Below are 17553 nucleotides of genomic sequence, written 5' to 3' on the forward strand. Positions count from 1 at the left end.
CGCTTGTGTTGTATGGTCCCCTAATGAGAAAGTCAAGAAGGCAAAATAAAAAGAATACAAAAACTGGCAGCCCGTTCCATATGCGTTAAATGCCGATGCATGGAGTCTATTACTGCTTTGTTAAAATCGTGTGAACTAGAGTCTCTGGAGGAACGCAGACGTAAACATAGGCTTAAATATGTTTTCAACATTATGAGTAGGCGAAAAAAAAATGAGAATTTTTATGTACAACCTCCAGGAAGAAGATGCGATCGTCTAAACAATAGCAGAGCTAACCAACCTTATCTAACACGTACTGACGCTTTTCGTTTCTTATGTTTTTTCTGACACAATTGAAATGTGGAACAGTTTGCCTAACGCAGTTGTGAGCAACGAGGGGTCGGCATATTTCGAAGATGCGTTAAATACTTTGTTTGGCGATCACGTATAGTAAATATTCCTGTGAGTATTTATTTATTAGTTTACTCTGCTTTCTATAGCCACTCTTCTTTCTTCCTTGTTTTTCTGTTGTCAATTACCAATAGCGTCACTGAATTTCTACATCAGATAGAATGAAACTATGTATCATGTATTCTTGACACATTGCCCTCCCTCTAATTACCCCAAGAACGGGGTTGACAGTATCAAATAAAGAAATAATATAAATACCTCATTCCAGATGATCTCATAGGGGTTCGTAGCAAACAGCGCTGGTGTATTTTTTTTTAAATTTTGAACGTTTGTTATTTGGGCATCTATATGAAGCGTAAAACGTAAAACTGCAGCCTTGCTTCGCATGGGGGCTGAAAAAAGGGCTCCTTTTGCTGCAAAAAATGTCATTTAGTTTTGTGCACTGTGTTTAGCTGGAATGTGTTGGAAGAACTAGCAAGACAGGGGGGTGGGGGGCTGCTACAATTATACCTCAGGCTGTAATACCACTAGGTGAGGGCTTAGTAAGTGTTTGTTCCATATAACTCTATGCCAGAGTGTATTATTTCTATTTGTTTCGAAAACATATATACACATGGCAGGAAAGGCAAAGCAAGCAGAAGGCTGGACACTGTCACCGGAAGGGCCCAACGCCTGCCTGCTCTTAAGAAAGGAGGAGACAGAAACATAGAAACGGGAGATAGGAAAAAGGGAAGGAAAGATGAAAGAAAAAGAAAGGTAGAGCAGATACTAAACAGGTGCAGTAACAGGCATAGAAAAACACATGTCCTTTCCTACGAGGTCTTGAGAAAGATTTCACGGTAGCGGAGAGGGTAACAAACGTGCCGTGTTTCCACTATAAAAGGTAATTAGGCCACCTATTTAGATGATTCGCGTGTGCTGACCTCAATATATTGGCATTGTTCTTGCATCACCCATAAGAGTTGTCACAAGTGTGCAGCTCTAGACACACAGGAATGCATAATATATATATATATATATATATATATATATATATATATATATATATATATATATATATATATATATATATACTAGAGTGTCCTAGGCAGTAGTACTAAAGAAGTACTAGAGTGTGCAATTTATTGTTCCCGGATTCATATTTTCGTCTGTTTATAATCATATTTGTATAGATGAGCATATGCTTATCCGCGAGTTAAAGCACGTAGGTAAACATTTAATTTCTACTAAATACAAAATACATTTTCTGCATATAACTTCCAAGTTAGGAGCTCATGAAGACGCCGTAACACGCCCGAGAACACACCTGAAACAACGCGGTCAATACATTACGCCTCATGCTTTAACATGCATGCAGGAAAACACCTTGTCTTATCTTATACGCTTACGCAACCTGCTAAAATTAGTCATTCTCGGCTCCCGTCGCAGCTGCTGCTTGCGGCCAGCCCTCGGTTGAGCCCCAGCTGGAGCTTGAGGACCGCATTGTTGGTGGACAGCCGGCGGTGCCCGGTTCGTGGCCTTGGCATGCCGCGCTCCACAAGCACGGGACAGGCCATGCTTGCGGTGGGGCGCTCATCACGGACCGTCACGTCATCACGGCAGCGCATTGCGTCTGGTGAGAACGTCGCGACCAGCATCCATGTCCGTCCCAAAAGCGGCAGGTTCCGGCGTACTTGCACTGCTGCGAAATTCAGACAAACCTATAGAGGTTCGTCTTTATATAGGTATGAAGAAGCCCTGACTTTGACTTGAACAGATACGTGTTGCAACAACCACCGGAAGGTGCGAATGCATATGTGCAAACCGTAAAGAGTCCGAGGTGGTTGCAATAAATCCGCAGTCCAGCTATGAGAATTTTGTCAAAGTCATTGTTTATATTCCACAAGTAACATTTCGTCAATACCAATCTCAGCCAGTGACAAAACATGGTCTCGGTAGGCTTTAGTGACATGACATAAAATGTTTGCCAGCGAACAAAATAACAAACGTACCGCAACATTAGCAATACAGCAAGGGCAAGGTGCGGTCACGCTGTGTTTGTAAAGCTGACCATTTGAAGCGGTCTTATGCCATAGCGGCTTGATCTCGTCCTTTTTGAACCTAGTTACGCTGGAGTAACCGCGCTTCGCCATACCACCAGTGCGAATAAGCTGATTTAGTGTCACTATCCTACTGTACATATGATTGGTGTTCTCGCGTGGTTTCGAGCATCAAAACACTTGAGATTTATTGATTCGACCCACTCCGTAGGACTCACCAGCCCGGCGAGCAGTACATCAAGGTGCACCTTGGTGGCCATCATCGAGACGTGCGTCAGGGAAACGAAATATGGGAAGAGGTGGAGGAGATATGCGCCCATACCAGCTTCAAGCACCCCAGGAAAACAGTAAGTACCTGGCAGGGCCACGTGGCGGTCCTAACTACGTTGTTTTTGAAGGTCATAGCCTGTGAACTTCAAGAGGCGGATAGAGATTGAAACGTGCAAAGAGAAAGCTTTATATTCTACCAAAGCCTTCATCCCCGAAAATGCACTCACTAATCTTAGTAGCAAAATGTGAACCAACTAGCCTAAGCAATAATTATTTGTCACCCTTATATGCACATTTTGTTCTAACTATCTCGGAAAAGAGACTGATATGCTCTGCTCGACAACGCGAATAAATATTAGAATACCTATGAACTTATTTGTTACGATACTTAAGATTAGTTATTACGAACAAGCTTTGTTTTAGGCAGTATTAAGTCACAGAATTTTTTAAATACCACCTACGATGTCGAGCAGATACTATATTCATGTAGTTGATTTACCTTTTAACTGTGTTAGCAGCAGTCATCTGCAGTGGCTCACAAAGTTTGGCTTTCTCTTTGATTTTTTATCCGCTATATATGAAAAACATGTTACGCATGTTTTTTTTTTTTTTTGCGTCTTTCCTCCAGAATGGAGGTTCATATTTTTGGGTGCAAATAATTGTAATGAGCGAGAACCAGTCGATTAGGAACGCTGTCTTAGTGCTCATAGTGGCGCCGCCCCCCTCGTTTTTCACCTCTGCTATTTGCTCCTTCTGTTTCGCGGCATCCACCCCTCATGTGCCTTCTTAAAATTCTTCAACAGGTGCTGGCGTATTTCTTTTTTTGAAAATTGTTTTTGTTTTCTTGTATCATTACTTTACACAGCGCGTGGCGTCGGCAGATTTCTTTTTTATTTCTGCTTTCGTAGTTAAGTTCGCTGGTGCGACACTGTTCGGATACTGCACCGTTCTGTGCAGAGTTTGCGCGGGGACATCGCCATTCTAAAGCTGAAAAACAAGATAAACTTCACGAGCGTGGTGCACCCAGTGTGCCTTCCAGTCAGCTACGAAGAACTGGGCGACGGTTCACACTTATACGTCACCGGTTGGGGACACACCGGCCGTAAGTATGCAGCGGCGTTCTCTAAAACAATTTAATTCAGCAGTGCGTAGTCAGTTCAAACCAGCTTGCTTTGTGTTAGCTGCTGTTGTCTAGACTAATCTATATCTCTAGTGATCTCACGTGAACTCGACTTCTCAAATGTCTTATCTGCTTTCCTATCCAGTGACACGTCGTCTGATGTCATTTTCAAGCGTGTGCTCAGAGAGAAAGGGTTCCTGTAGCCTTGATCTAGTGTCCCAGTAATGAAATGAGGACGGAACACCCACTGACCGAAGCCATGTGACACCATCGTTAAAAGCAGACGCGCACAAGGCTTCCCCTGAAGGAGACAAAGTTCTCTTGTTTACGAGGCGTTGACACAAATGCCCCGACGACTGTGGCAACATGGCTGACGTTCTCGTGACCTGATTAGAGGTCTCCTAACACCAGGGAAGAAAGTCATATCAGCCGACAAGTGCCCTCTGATTCCGTTGCTACCCGTCGCTGAATGATATAATCGCTTTTATTTGAATGAGTAAGTCCTTTCGGTATGGGTTTAATACTTATTCATTTCATTTGCGTGAGTTCTCCTCGTAATGATACAGTTTCCAATATATTCATCAGTCAGAATGGAGGAATGAAAGTTGACCATAGATTGCAGATTCAATAGCTTCGCTGGCAATGACAGGCCAGAAAGCGATCATGCGTGGCAGTAGGTTGCGCTTCGCACCAGGTGGCGTTGCTGTTGCCTCTCCGCCATTGCCGATACGTGCGAGCCTGGTTGCAGGCGGCGGCTGTCAATACTTTTCAAGCGACGCAACGCCCTGGGGCTCCATCTGGAGGCGACGGTTTGCAATTCTATGCCGCGATTTGTTGCGAATTCAAAACACCTAAGCAGCTCCAAACTCGCAATAGCGAGCATCATAATCGTCGGTGAATTTTTTTAGCGAGCCAGTCGTCCGTGTACTTTTACTCACAGGTGTACACTTTAGCTATGTAGGGTTCATTTTTTCTTAGAATGAACACAAAATATCCCACAGTCCGTCTTCGACTCATCACACGCCTGAGGCTGTGCTCCTTGCCACTATGGGATCGCACCGCGTGGTTTGTCGCGGAGCTTTCGCTCTTAAGCCACTACACCGGCTTCACCCCCAAACCCATGCATTTAGATAGCATTTATATAGACATTACCGACGCATTTCCACCATCGTTGGCGTCGCGATGGTTTTCTGTATAGAGTACAAGAGGAATAACATCGTGGGCACAGACCGTATGCTGTAATGCTGTATGTACAAGTGAGAGCATGCGAGGTTGAGCCGAAGATGAAGGCTAAATCTCGCGTGCGCAAGAGGAGAAAGTGGGGAGACAGCGCGCCGTCTACCTTCATCGCGTGCAAGGCTAGAGGGGTTGGGGGGAGGGGAGGGGGCGGGTTAGCCTTCCTACGTAAGCGGCGGCTGTGTATGGCGCGACTGCGCGCGGGTCCTATCCTGAAAGCGATCTGTTATGGGGACAGAGGGCGCCGAGGGCTGATAACTTCCTGCGCACTGTGGTATCGCCGCTTAGTTCGCTTTGAAATGAGATCCAGCACGAAGGTAAATTCGCTCGCTGCTGCCGTCACGCTTCCTCACTCCAGCGTTTTCACATTTGACAGCCCGTGTGCGCGGTCATCGAGTCAAATGTGTTCATGGTTGCTTGTGCGTGCATGACACTGTGCTTGTTAATGTGATTAGTAAGCGAATGTTTAGAAGTTTATAGGGCCAATAAAATTACTATGCTTGTTTCCTATAGTTGTCTACTAATTTGCTGTCACAATCGACACTTCGCCTTTCGGAATAAACTGCGACTTTCTTTTATGCCGCGCCACTCCTTCGGAGCTCTATGTGCTTGTTGATCCTTTGGTTACCAAGTTTCCTTGACTAAAAGGCATTATACATAAAAGTGCTCGTAGTTACTAGAACTTAATGCGTCTTTGTAACCTAATTATCTAGACAAACATAGCTGATTTTATCATTAGAAAGTACTCTAAGTAAGAATGCTGTACGTTTTCACTGAAGATACATTCCATTAATTATATCTCACCGCCTTCAGCGCGATCTTGTTTGCAGATGTTTTTTCAATTTTCCAAGAATGTCCCTCTACTTTTGTGCGCATCCCAACGGAAGCTTCAAAGAACGCTGTTCTTTATTGCTTGTATAGAAAAAGAACAAAGGAGGACAAAAACAGCACCTTGTCCTCCTCCATTTCTAGAATTTTACATTTGCAGTGGCGCACAGTTATCGCTTACCAAACTGAGTTGGCTCTAACTTTGCAAATGATGCCAGAACAAGATTTTGTAAATATATCTGGGCTTAGCAATCTAATAGGCGGCCATATCCATGTTATTCTTATAGCCGCATCACACGTCATGTTATAGTAACCAACATATGGTACGAATGGCTTCCTTGCAGCACGAAAAACTGAATTTGAACATTTGCCTCCGTATTCCGCAATACATCTTACCTTGAAGCCAATGCCTGGCTTAATATAGATGATATTTGGCGGGAACGTGCCCTAGACACGCATTGCGTTTGTTACCGGGTGTGTAGGTAAGGCGTCCTCTAGATCAAGTAAAGCATGGGCTTCAAGTTAAGGTGCATTTCTAAATGGGGGGGGTGAGAGGGGGAAAAATATTTTAGAACAGAATAAGGCAGATGACAAATTTCAGACGCACGGAGAATGCTTGATGTGATTCCGTTGGTTTCCCCCTGCTTTTATTCTGTTTCCTTGTTCCGGTGCCCATCGATTGAATGTGTCTGAGCATTAAACATCAGTAGGAAGTTAGCGCCAGTGCCTGTCATTCACTGTTCTGCCATCAGTCGTATTAAGCGATAAAGAGCCAAGTGTTCCCGATTGCCATGAAAGTAGCCGAAACCAATGTTTTCCTCAGTTATAAAGCGAACTCTACTTCGATGTATTAAAACATTCTTCACGCGTCTACCATTTACACAGGCATGCAAAGCAACATATTAACGCCAAAAAGGCTCATTATTTTGTCGAAGTACCCATTATTCACATTTTTCAAAGTTGTAATGCCATGCTACAAAGGTGTACAAAACAAAAACGCTCACCATAAATTCCCTATACTAGCTCAAAGGACGCCAAGCGTCAAGGCCAAATTAAAGACTAGACTGCCAGTCTGGATTGAGCTTGTGCGTTACGTGAACATTCGGACACAGACATGAATTTTAAGCAATTTTTTTGTTTTTTTCGAGGAGTAGGAAAAAGCGACGCTGCAGAATTGAAGCAGACGTTGACGAAGTCCATGAGCACGGAAGCTTGCCGGGACCACAGTGGTCGCAACGTTCCACCAACAATACTCTGTGGCGGTCACGAATACGGTTCGTCGTGTGATGTAAGTATTGGTTGGGACAACTTCACAGGGCCTGTTCCTTGACTCCATTTCTTTTTGCTGATATGTGTATTCCTCGTTAAAAAACACAGTCAGCAATATTTCGACGACATGGTCTGTTCTTCGAACCAATTAGCATAGATGCACCAATAAGTTATGTCACCTATCAACAGTGAACTAATGGAATTGTCAAATGGCCGCTTCTTGTGATGAAACATTATTCCGAGGCTTACCACTGGAACAATCTAAATACGAGTGTCACAAACCATTCTATGGCCGTTTGTAGCCAACTGAACTGCTCAGTTGTTTCATCGAACATTTGAATCACCGCAGAATAATTGTAAACGGTGGAGCTAACGACTACATTGGACATTACAGTGAAAACCCCTTAAAAATATTGTTTATAATAATATAGATTCCCATGCATTTCTTGAATATTCCTTGGCTTTATGCTACGTTAGCAATGTCACGTAGCGTCGAATTTCACGTCAAGTCACAAATTTTCTTTGTAAAACTGATGAAGCAGCGTACACCTCAAAAAGAATAAAAGAACCTCTACAAGGAAGGAAGTGGTAAATGACATTGGGAAATCTTAGAAAACTTATTTATCACCTCCTAAATTAAATGCAATAATTAATTACTTTTGATAAGCTATCAGCAAGTATAATACTCTGTTCATATGTGCCAAAAATTTGCCAATATTGCGAAATATATGAATGAGAGGCTTTGCGATACCAGTTATTGTTACCTTTGTAAGATTACTTCAACAAAGATAAGATATATCGAAAATTAGGTCTCCCAGAACTTCAACTCCAACTACAACTCTTCTTTACGACAGAAGGCCGGTGGAGTGGCATGTATCCACACTCTAGGGGGCAGATCTAAAGGCCACCGTGGCCACCTTTCTTAGGCAAGCGTCGGCGATGGAAGCCGGACAGGCGTACCACTTCTCCTAGGCCGCCCAGTAACTTGTGTTCCACGTTGAGAGTTCTTCGTCGCTCTTTTGCTTTTCCGCTCTTTTGCCTGCGGTGGATAGTAACGCCGCTGCGCATACTACCAGCACGAAGTACCGTAGCAACTCTAAAGTTAATTCCTTGATGCACACAAGATTGGGTGAAGATAGCCCTGTAGTGGTCATGTAACGCAGTTTTCCGGGTTAGCTTTCATAGTAGTGTGCGGAAAAAATGACGTTTGGTTTAATGGTAGGAGGGGTAGTGCCAGCATGTGACTTTGCCTAATACGTTCGACTTCGTTGTGCCGGAATTTTGAAGCGTCCTTACGTGCAAGATGAGCATTGTCTTCCCCATTCGTATTGCAGCTTATCAATAATCTAGCTTCAATATTTGTGTTGACATGAAGCTCGTGCTTGTGCACTTGAACATCTTCTGCCTTTCTCTTTTTCCTTTCTCAAGTTATGGTTCGGTGTTGCTTGTTTCTTGTTCTTCACAGTGCAGCCATTGGACGTTACACTATTTAACATTGCAAGGGCATACCTGGTTTGATGAACGCAATTTCAACCGAAAGCGTGGAGACTTACAGCCGGTCAGAGTGAAAGCAGTCAGGAAAACTGATTGCTTATAGTTCTCGGTTTGAATGTTTACTTTGTTTACGATGCGGCAATGAAACTTCGCGGCACAACAAACCGCACTGCTTGGTTTGTAACGCGCGTACGAGAGGCGGTGTACAAAGTACCGTACTGTTGTAGCTGATAAACCACCGCATCCTAAGGTGCCTAAACTACAGCCCTAAGTATATCCTAATACATACAGTTCATATTTCTCTCCCTAGCATCCCCGCTGTCACTGCTGCGAATTATCGTTTTCTTTCAGAACATGCACATGCCTGTAATACGTGCATCAGATGCGCAGTATGCTGCAGAACTATTCGTAAAGAAGGTTAACAATGTTATTCCTAACAATTGCTTATTACCTACAACGTTTTATCACTTCAAACCCCGACACATAAAGCGACTGTAACATTTGTTGTTGCTTTGCACTTGCTTTTATCATCATTTTATTTATTCAATAGTGTTCTAAGCATTCCTATAGCCATATCTAAAGTACCCTATCTTCCCGTATTTATTCACTCAAAAATAATGCCAGCTGCAACATACACCTAAATCAAAGCAACTAAGGCCCAGTAATATTCCAGTGTTTCGAACAAAGTCTAAATTCGGTCGAAGAAAATAATATTGATCGGAAACGCTGCGGTAACTATATAAATGATTTCATCTGTTCAAACGTGATTAAGCCTCTGAACCTGAGTAGACTACGAAACTGGACTTTAAACGCTGGGCATAAACTATGACAAGTTTACATTTTTGCTTTCAGCTGTTTTTTATGCGGCAACAGACAGCATTTCTGTGAATTATTTGTTAACTTGTCTACTAAGTCGCACTGCAACAACTTTGTAGATTAAGCAGCTGCTTCTGCTGCAGATACGTTTATTTATAAATGTTTTTCGGATGATTTATAATGAGCAGAGCATAGCGTACATTCCTCGTCGTTCAGATCTATAGTTTTTGATTACGTAATGTTTCTCTGGAGCCTTCCCTATACATTGGGCTTTTATTTAACCTGAAGTGACATGGACCTACATGACGTAGTTTGAGCACTAAACAGCAAAGGTTTACTGCTAAACTAAACTTTAGCTTACCGCAAAGCTATTGGTCGAGTACTTTCTAACACATTCTAACTGCGAAGTCCTTGAAGAAGATTAATAAGTAATGATGAATCATGTTCTCAGGGAGACAGCGGAGGTCCCGTGGTGCACAGAAGCAACGGCACTTGGAAGCTGCATGGTATCGTCGTGGGCGGTCCCCAGGAGTGCGGCGAAGAGGACGAGCCGCTCTACTTCGCCAAGGTGTCACACTACGTGCGCAACTTTATTGACGTCTACGTGGACGCTAAGACGAGTCGAAAGACATTAAGGAAAATATGCAACTTCCTATGAGCTAGACGACAGTGACCGGCTGGTACAGGCCCTGTGAATACGCAGACTTCTTCGCGTTACTCGCACCAGGCGTCAAATAAGAAAGCCAGGAGCTGTGATAGTTTGCTACTGCAGCAGTGTTGTTGGTGAATGCCTAATACAAGCAGAGGTACTCTTATTCTGAAAGCGAATTAGTGCGGTGCAATTATAATCGTTGCACCAGACTTTAATCCATGATGTAGCAGAACTCAACAGGTTGACATGGCCGAGACTCTGAGCCACATATTTTGCCCTTATTAACACAAGCGATTATGTACAAAAATCGGGACGCACAAGGAAACATATCAGTAGTGTTAAACCTCATGTAACAAACATTTATCTTTATTTTGTGTGATTCCTTATCCGGATGTATTTTCATGGAACCGTATTTTTCTGAAATTCACATCGAATTGAAGCTGCTATGAACTCTGCAATGTTGCAGCGGCTCTCGCCTTCAGAGTTCAGGACCCTGCGTATCGTCCGGTAGACCATCTGGTCGCCCCCTGTCATCCCCCCAAAATAAATCACCTTGTTTTTCCCGGAGTATATTTTGTTGTTTTCGGAGCAGTAAATTAAACAAAGAGAACTCAGCCGATTGGCTTAGCTTCAAATTAATAAGTTCTTCCTTTTGTTTGCTTTGACAACGCACCCAGGAAACTACAAAAAAAATTGCTGTGCATTTCGGACGAATAGAAGTAAGCTCTTTCCTTCATGCTTTAAAATTGGCATTGAAATGTTCAAAATCAGGTGATTCACGCTTGTGGATATCCTGCATGGATTGATTAGATTTCCTATTGGCCAATGAAAATCGCATGGTCATGCTGAAATTTGCTGCAAAAATGTAAACGAGTAGTCAGCATGTAAACACTCCCGGTGTCTTCAGGAACCGGCGTGGGGGATAAGTGAGTGCTGCATTTTTCTGCTGAGCACGATATGAAGGGCTAGACTCCCGTTAGTGAATGTCAGTTTACAAGGAGAGAGAAATGTAAAAACACTTGTGTACAGGGATTTAGTTGCTAGCGACAGAACCCGGCGAGATCCATACCAATTCGGATCCCTCCACTGTGGCGCATCTCATAACCCCAGGGTTGGTTTCGGACGGTAAACCACTTGATGATTGCCTGTCTCTGCCCTTTCCTTGTTTTGCATCGCAGTCATTGCGGCAAGTAGAATAACGTGCCGCAAAACTTACCGAAGGAGTTGATATTTCAGAAATGCGACTTGAAATCCGTGGCGGTAGATGTCACTCAGCTCGTTATCTTTATTTAGCATCTGCATTTCGGTTTAGCTTACAATCTGTAGGAAACAATGAACGGCTGCGGTATCAGCAATGTTAATCTATCCTGCGCTGTAAATTAGAGGGCAGTGCAGCGTTCGACTGAAATGGTTACTATGTGTCAGAATGTACTGAGGTTGTCTCACGCACAGGCAAGATGGGCAGGTGCGATGAAGAACCAGAAGATATCGTAAGTAAGAAATTGCAGCCTCTGCTCTATGGCGTGCTTCTAGTGCTATTTGGTAGCCAGCATTCTAATGCTATCTATAGCAGGCAAAGCACAGGAGCGCTAGGTATGTATAGGACCTGCGCTGTAGAAAACTAGGTGGAGTCAAGAAGTTCCGAGTTCAGGCTCATTAGAGGAAGGCCCGAAATTCAGTAATGTGGAAAGTTAGGCGTGTTGGTTGTTAATCATCATACCGTGTGGGTGAGGCACCGTAGTGTACAGGAAAAAAGGGAGGGACATAAGTTTCGTGTAACCTGGTGCCTCTCTGCTTTTTTCTGGTCAGTGCGCTGCGTCACTCTCACGGTACGATGAAGACCTGAAATTCTGAAATGGGGCTAGTAAGCTACGCAACCGCCAGCGATCGGCTGTGTTTACAGAAAACGGGTCTCGATGCGGTAACCCTTCAAATGTTTCACAGTAAAATGATCCTCAATTCTCAGAATGACTTTTCGCCCAAGCCGGCAGTACACGCCAGCTTCACAGGTAAAATTAACGGCGCTAAAGGTTTAGCGGGTAATATTTATTTCAGCGCATATTTCCATTACCAGTCGCTTTGGGCCTGAACTTTTTCGAGTTGCTGTGCTCAGTACCAAAATCACGGAAGTGCACTCTACATATTTGACGCAGAGGACCAAATGACGGCAGATTCTGTAATAATAGTGATCTGGTTGTATGAAAGGGAACAGAACGAAAATAACACTGGGAAACTTCCAAAACTACGAAATTATTTATTAATAAAACTTATCCTCCAAAATGACCTGTTTAGTGCCGCCACAATGCCATGCGTTTGCTTGCTCGGTTACATATATTTTTTTCATAATCAGTTCTCACGGCACGCTTATCCTACCATAACGTAGGCAGAGGCGCGTTTCGAACCGGTGAAGCGGCGCAAGAAACATGTAGTGCACGGTACTAATCCGCGAAACTTTTATTCACAACCGCGGTTCGCTTTTGGTCTAAATATAACGATTGGCAGACAGCTGCTCTTAAGAAAAGTTCTAGCGTTAGTGTTTTTTTTTTTGTATATAGAGGTCCAGAATCAGTGCACTACTTTGACCCTAAATCATAAGTAAAAACTTGGTTTAGAAGAACCTAATTAGATATGTAGCATGAGCAGCTGCGATGATAATTGACAAGTTTTTTAATGAGAAAACATAGCGGCGTTGCAAGCTTGTTCAAACAATCACTTGCGGTTAGGGCCCGTATTCACAAACATGGGCCCTATGACGTAAAGCTATTGCAAGTTTTGCTATTCCAATTCTGCAGTCAGCCCTCCGCGATTGGTAAAAAACATTTTTGAACGTCCCCACTTCGCCTGTCTCTCACGCGACGTCTTAAAATCCGCGATAGCTCCCCATCTGATATGACGTGTGCACACTGATTATGCATGATCGCACCCAACAAAAGAAAAATAGTTATTTCTGATTTCACACATTTCCGCCATTAGACCTAGGCTATTGGTCAAAGTTCTAGGCCTGCACCCACTTCACCTGTCTGTCACGTGACGTCACAAAATCGCAAAAACTCACCGCGTGAAAGTGACGTGTACGCGTTAAAGATGCATTCATTTGCCGAAAAAAAAAACTGAATTCTTTTTTCTGAATAGCCCCAGGCTGCCTCGTTCGGAAAAGAACAAAAGATGGTTGCCGCCAATCGCTCAGGCACTGCCTACTCGCACCTGCCGGAGAGCATGGGTTTACAATAAAACTTTTTGCGTGGCCGCGTAAGGTTTTCGAGATCTTTTGGCACGTTTCCGACATCGCTCTTTCAACTCTTCTTTGCTGAGGATCAGTTTCAGCAGCATTCTTAACCTTACATTGAATGCCGCCGCGATTTTCGACCAGCCACCAAAAGCTAAGTAAGCGAAAGCGGAGAATTCCCTTCATCCGGTTGTCGATTTTCAGTGCAATATCTCGGCCCCATCGAATCCATCTTCACTTCTCGCTTCTTGTCTGCCAATTAGATAGGACAAGCCGCTCAGAGTAGGCAATGTTGTTTGTTTTTAAAGCAAACAGATGTGACCTCCTGAAGATGAGACGAGCGCTTGATTGATGCTTGAGAAGAGCGTTTGTTTGGTGCCCGATGCTTGCGTCAGCGGTTACGCAAATTTGATGTCAGGAGATTAGAACAAAAACATATTGGAGTAATATTACGTTATAGGGCCCATGTATTACGCTAGAACGGTTCGTAAGAGAAAATTTGTTCCAATCCTTGTGCTGGACATATCATTAGCGAATCTTCTCTGCCAATGATAACAAGCACATACGAACGAAAAGGTTTGTGAATTTGACCCGAGATACGTTGCGACCACAGTATCAGTAAAGTATCACATTGCAGCAAATGTGTTGTTCACGCGCAGCGCCGATTTCATTGGCGCCTGGTGCGAGTAAGTCGAGACGCCCTGTATATACTTCATTACACTTGTCACCATGTGACATATGATCATACTTCTGCTGTATTCATTCAGAAATAAATCATCTTCAACAACCACTACTCTCAGACTCTTCTTCCTTTGGCTTTTGTTGATACAATGACTCAAGAATAAGTTGTAATTTAGGAAGTTTTCATATTGGAACCACAATTTGGTATGGCGGTAGCGGCGGCCGCTGAATGCCGTACGAATAGTGAAAGTATCATAAATATGCTTGTCATTGTGCGGCGTAAATATGTGTATTATCCATGAAAGAAGGGTACACTTCGGCGATTCTTGACAAGTGACGTGCTGCAGATTTCGGCAGCAAACACAGCCTGCAGCCACCCGACGAGGCGACGAAGAACCGCCAAACAGCGCTACCACCGAAAACAGCATCAAAATCTTTATATGCCCTAATTGCCAAACACGACAAACCTTGTGCCTCAAGGAGCTAGTTGACGTTCGCCACAGAAGACGCTCCGCAAGTTGAGTGCGCATGGGCGCGTATCCTGTACGCGTAGTTCGACACCTGTAGAGGCACAACTAATGGCCATCTAATGTGCGCTTTCGAAACTACGCTTGGGTCGCAGTAGCAGACAGCACTACTTTGCCGCAAGGATGGCTGAAGTTCGCGACTGCGATTTCCCCTTTGTTCGAATGTCAGACCGCTATTTCGGGAGCGAAAGCTGCAGGGAAGGCATAGGCCTCCATGAGAGCGGACAGGCACACGATGATAGCGGAGTTTGGCTTAACTCAACCAGCACACTCGCCAGATGCATTGGCAGATGCAGTGGAACTTGGGCAAGTAGCAGTTCCGTTTTGGCGGCTAATGCGATGTCTCGATATTTCTGTTTTTTTTTAGGTCTGCTCTTGCCACACTACTGTTTTTGTGCATCAATAATGAGTACACGTCGTTGGTGCGGTCTTACATCTAAACAACTCTGCTCGCACCTCGATGTCAGCACACGTTGCAATCATCACGCTACCACTGAATACACGCTACATCGTGAAATACGCGTCGTCGAATTCGTCTCAAGAAGAGCAATTGTGAAATTGTCAATGGCAATGCATGCCTTCCTCGATGAAGTCGCTAAAGCGACCGACGACAGAATAAAAGCACAAGCTAGCAGCACACCGTCTATGTAGTTCTGCTTCGTACGGCGAATAACCGCCCTTTCCACTGTAGTTTTTGAAGCTCCGTTTTTGTACACAGCTCATATTTAACCAGCATGGCAGTATAATTTTCCAATGTTCCGGAACAGAGAAGCCGCAGGGCATACTGTAAAGGGAAGCAGTGCCGATGGCAATGCCAGGTTTAGCTCTTTGTGACGTAGACACTGCACTCTTGCAGCACAATATATATTAAAAAATTATATGAGTAGAAAATGTCCACCCAAACGGCACACAGCTGTGATACAAAGCACTGTCCCTGGCAAGTCTGCTCACACAGAAGCAAGCTGTTGCGGCAATAAACTCGACGCAAATTTTTCGGCAACAATTGAGTGGCAATACTATATACCGCAGCTAACAGCAATCTCCGCACTATTGCATCTTTTCTAACAAGCTGTCCAGAGAACCACAATATCAAAAATCTCCTTGAATGAAAATAATCATTCTGTTAAAGGAGCACTTACCTGTAAAAGTTCCCATTACAGAGAATTATTTAACCCCTTTACAAACCAGGCAAGGTGAGAACCACGGGCCTAAAAATCAACAGTTCTACATGAAGTAACCAACAACAGTTAAACATGCGAGAAGCCACGCGAAAACTAGGTCCAAAGGGATGAACTGTGTGACCGTTGGTGCAACTACTTAACGGGCTGCAAAAAAATAGCAAAATCAGCGCTGGCAATACTGAGCAGCTTTACGCACAGCGCGATGCTCTCGTGCACCATGACTGGATGAATACGCCAAAGAAGCGGCACAGGGTAAAATGGCCCCACAGCATAGAAGTCCTAAGCGAAATGCCTTTAACCAGCCTACGACACTACGGAGAAACTTAACCGAAACGTGGCTACATCTTGATTAACCTCGTTGCTTATCCATGGACACATGGTGCGTGGCTAATGATGAGTTAACAAACGCCGCATTGACAGAAAGAGAGCGAGAGAACAAGAAGCTACCCGCCGAACGGCCGCGATCCATTGCTGCCGGCGTTCAGGCTCACGAAGTTTAGCGGGGATTAGTAGAACCGTGTCACTGGCAAGCCTTTGTAGGTATTTGAGCATCCCACCAAACAACAATAGTTATTCGAAAGGCTTTGAAGGTTCATTAACCGCATACATGCAAGTGGCGAAGATTATTTCACTACGAAAGCGCCAACACAACAGAGACGCACGAGCAACGACACAGACAACAACGGTGGAAGGCTGTGTGCCTTACGGAGTGCACTTAGCAAGACCGCCATTAGTGGAACCGTCGATCGGCACGCTCTAGACTACAGAGCATAACTTCTGAGTACAATACCGTGAAATAATACAGAAGAAATGCAGTCGCTTCAAAACGAGAAAAAGAGTCCAAAACATCAATTACGTGTAATAAGTACTGGTGCGCTTGGCGGCGCATACTTCTTGCGATGAAGAGTCTGAGGCATAGTTTGTTGTTTCCTTGCTTAATTATGTGGAGAACAACGCCGATTGCCGGCAAATGCAGCGCCGGTACGGATGGCTACATGTAAACACCGGCTCGATATGCTTGTGCTGTCCTGTGCTGAGCTATGACGGACGATGACGTAATTTCTCTGAAACGAATGTGTGCGGAAGACCTGGAGAACAACTGCTGCTGCAGCGAAACAGATTCGACGCATCCAAACGTTGACGTGCGAGCAAGAAGGAGCACATAGGATTGCATACCTTTCCCGAAGCGAGGAATTACAAAGAAATGGCAAGTCCGCCTCCCACTCAAAAGGCGGCGATTTCTCCAACCGAATCGTGGTGTCACCGCCACTTTGTAGCCGCGCAACGTGTTTCGTCGTGTTCTTTCTTTTTTTTAACGTAACAGTGACAGATGAAACCACCCTTCCGTTGCACTGACATAGAGAGCTGCTTGGCCTTCTTCCCTCAATATTCAAAGCAATATCAAAAAAGACCACCGAGATAATTGACTTGCTTTGTTACCTAGAAGAGATAAAGCGTACTGACAGCCTACGACAACATTCACTTTCCGCGACAGGTGGCAAACGGTTTCAGAATGGTGCCTATTCAGCATGAAGCGGGCAGGTGCCACTTGATGATGATGGGAACTTTATTGTACCGCCGGATAAGGAGGCCCCCTACTCCCCATCCCCGGCAAACAGGCCTAGGAGACGGGGTCCGGGGCCTCCGCGATTAGAAGCAAGCAAAGAGGTCTTGACTCTTCGCCGCTTCTTCCGCCAGGCGGATGGCGTGTTGCTGTGGAGTACGGCCCTCACTCCGCAGCAGGGCTTCCCAGGCCCCTCTACTATTTATGTTTGCTTTAGCCCCTGGGGAGCTAGCGCATTCCCAGATTATGTGGTCGAGGGT

The 17553-nt window shown here is 44.4% G+C and overlaps 1 protein-coding gene across 3 annotated transcripts in view; it reads left to right on the forward strand.

Annotated features, from left to right (window-relative positions):
- LOC126524524 (chymotrypsin-like protease CTRL-1) overlaps positions 1-14133 on the forward strand; it is a 48327-nt gene extending 34194 nt beyond the window's left edge. The window contains exons 2-6 of one of the 3 annotated variants that reach the window (XM_050172825.3): positions 1819-2005; positions 2641-2776; positions 3657-3801; positions 7032-7171; positions 9914-14133. In XM_050172825.3, coding sequence (XP_050028782.2) covers positions 1819-2005; positions 2641-2776; positions 3657-3801; positions 7032-7171; positions 9914-10120 — 815 coding nt within the window. In that variant the 3' untranslated portion in view covers positions 10121-14133. The remainder of the gene's footprint in view (positions 1-1818; positions 2006-2640; positions 2777-3656; positions 3802-7031; positions 7172-9913) is intronic. The other 2 variants (XM_050172826.3, XM_050172827.3) reach the window with 2 other exon arrangements.
- The last annotated feature ends 3420 nt before the right edge of the window (positions 14134-17553 follow it).

This window comes from Dermacentor andersoni, chromosome 3 (assembly GCF_023375885.2).
Source record: "Dermacentor andersoni chromosome 3, qqDerAnde1_hic_scaffold, whole genome shotgun sequence".
NCBI lineage: Eukaryota > Metazoa > Arthropoda > Arachnida > Ixodida > Ixodidae > Dermacentor > Dermacentor andersoni.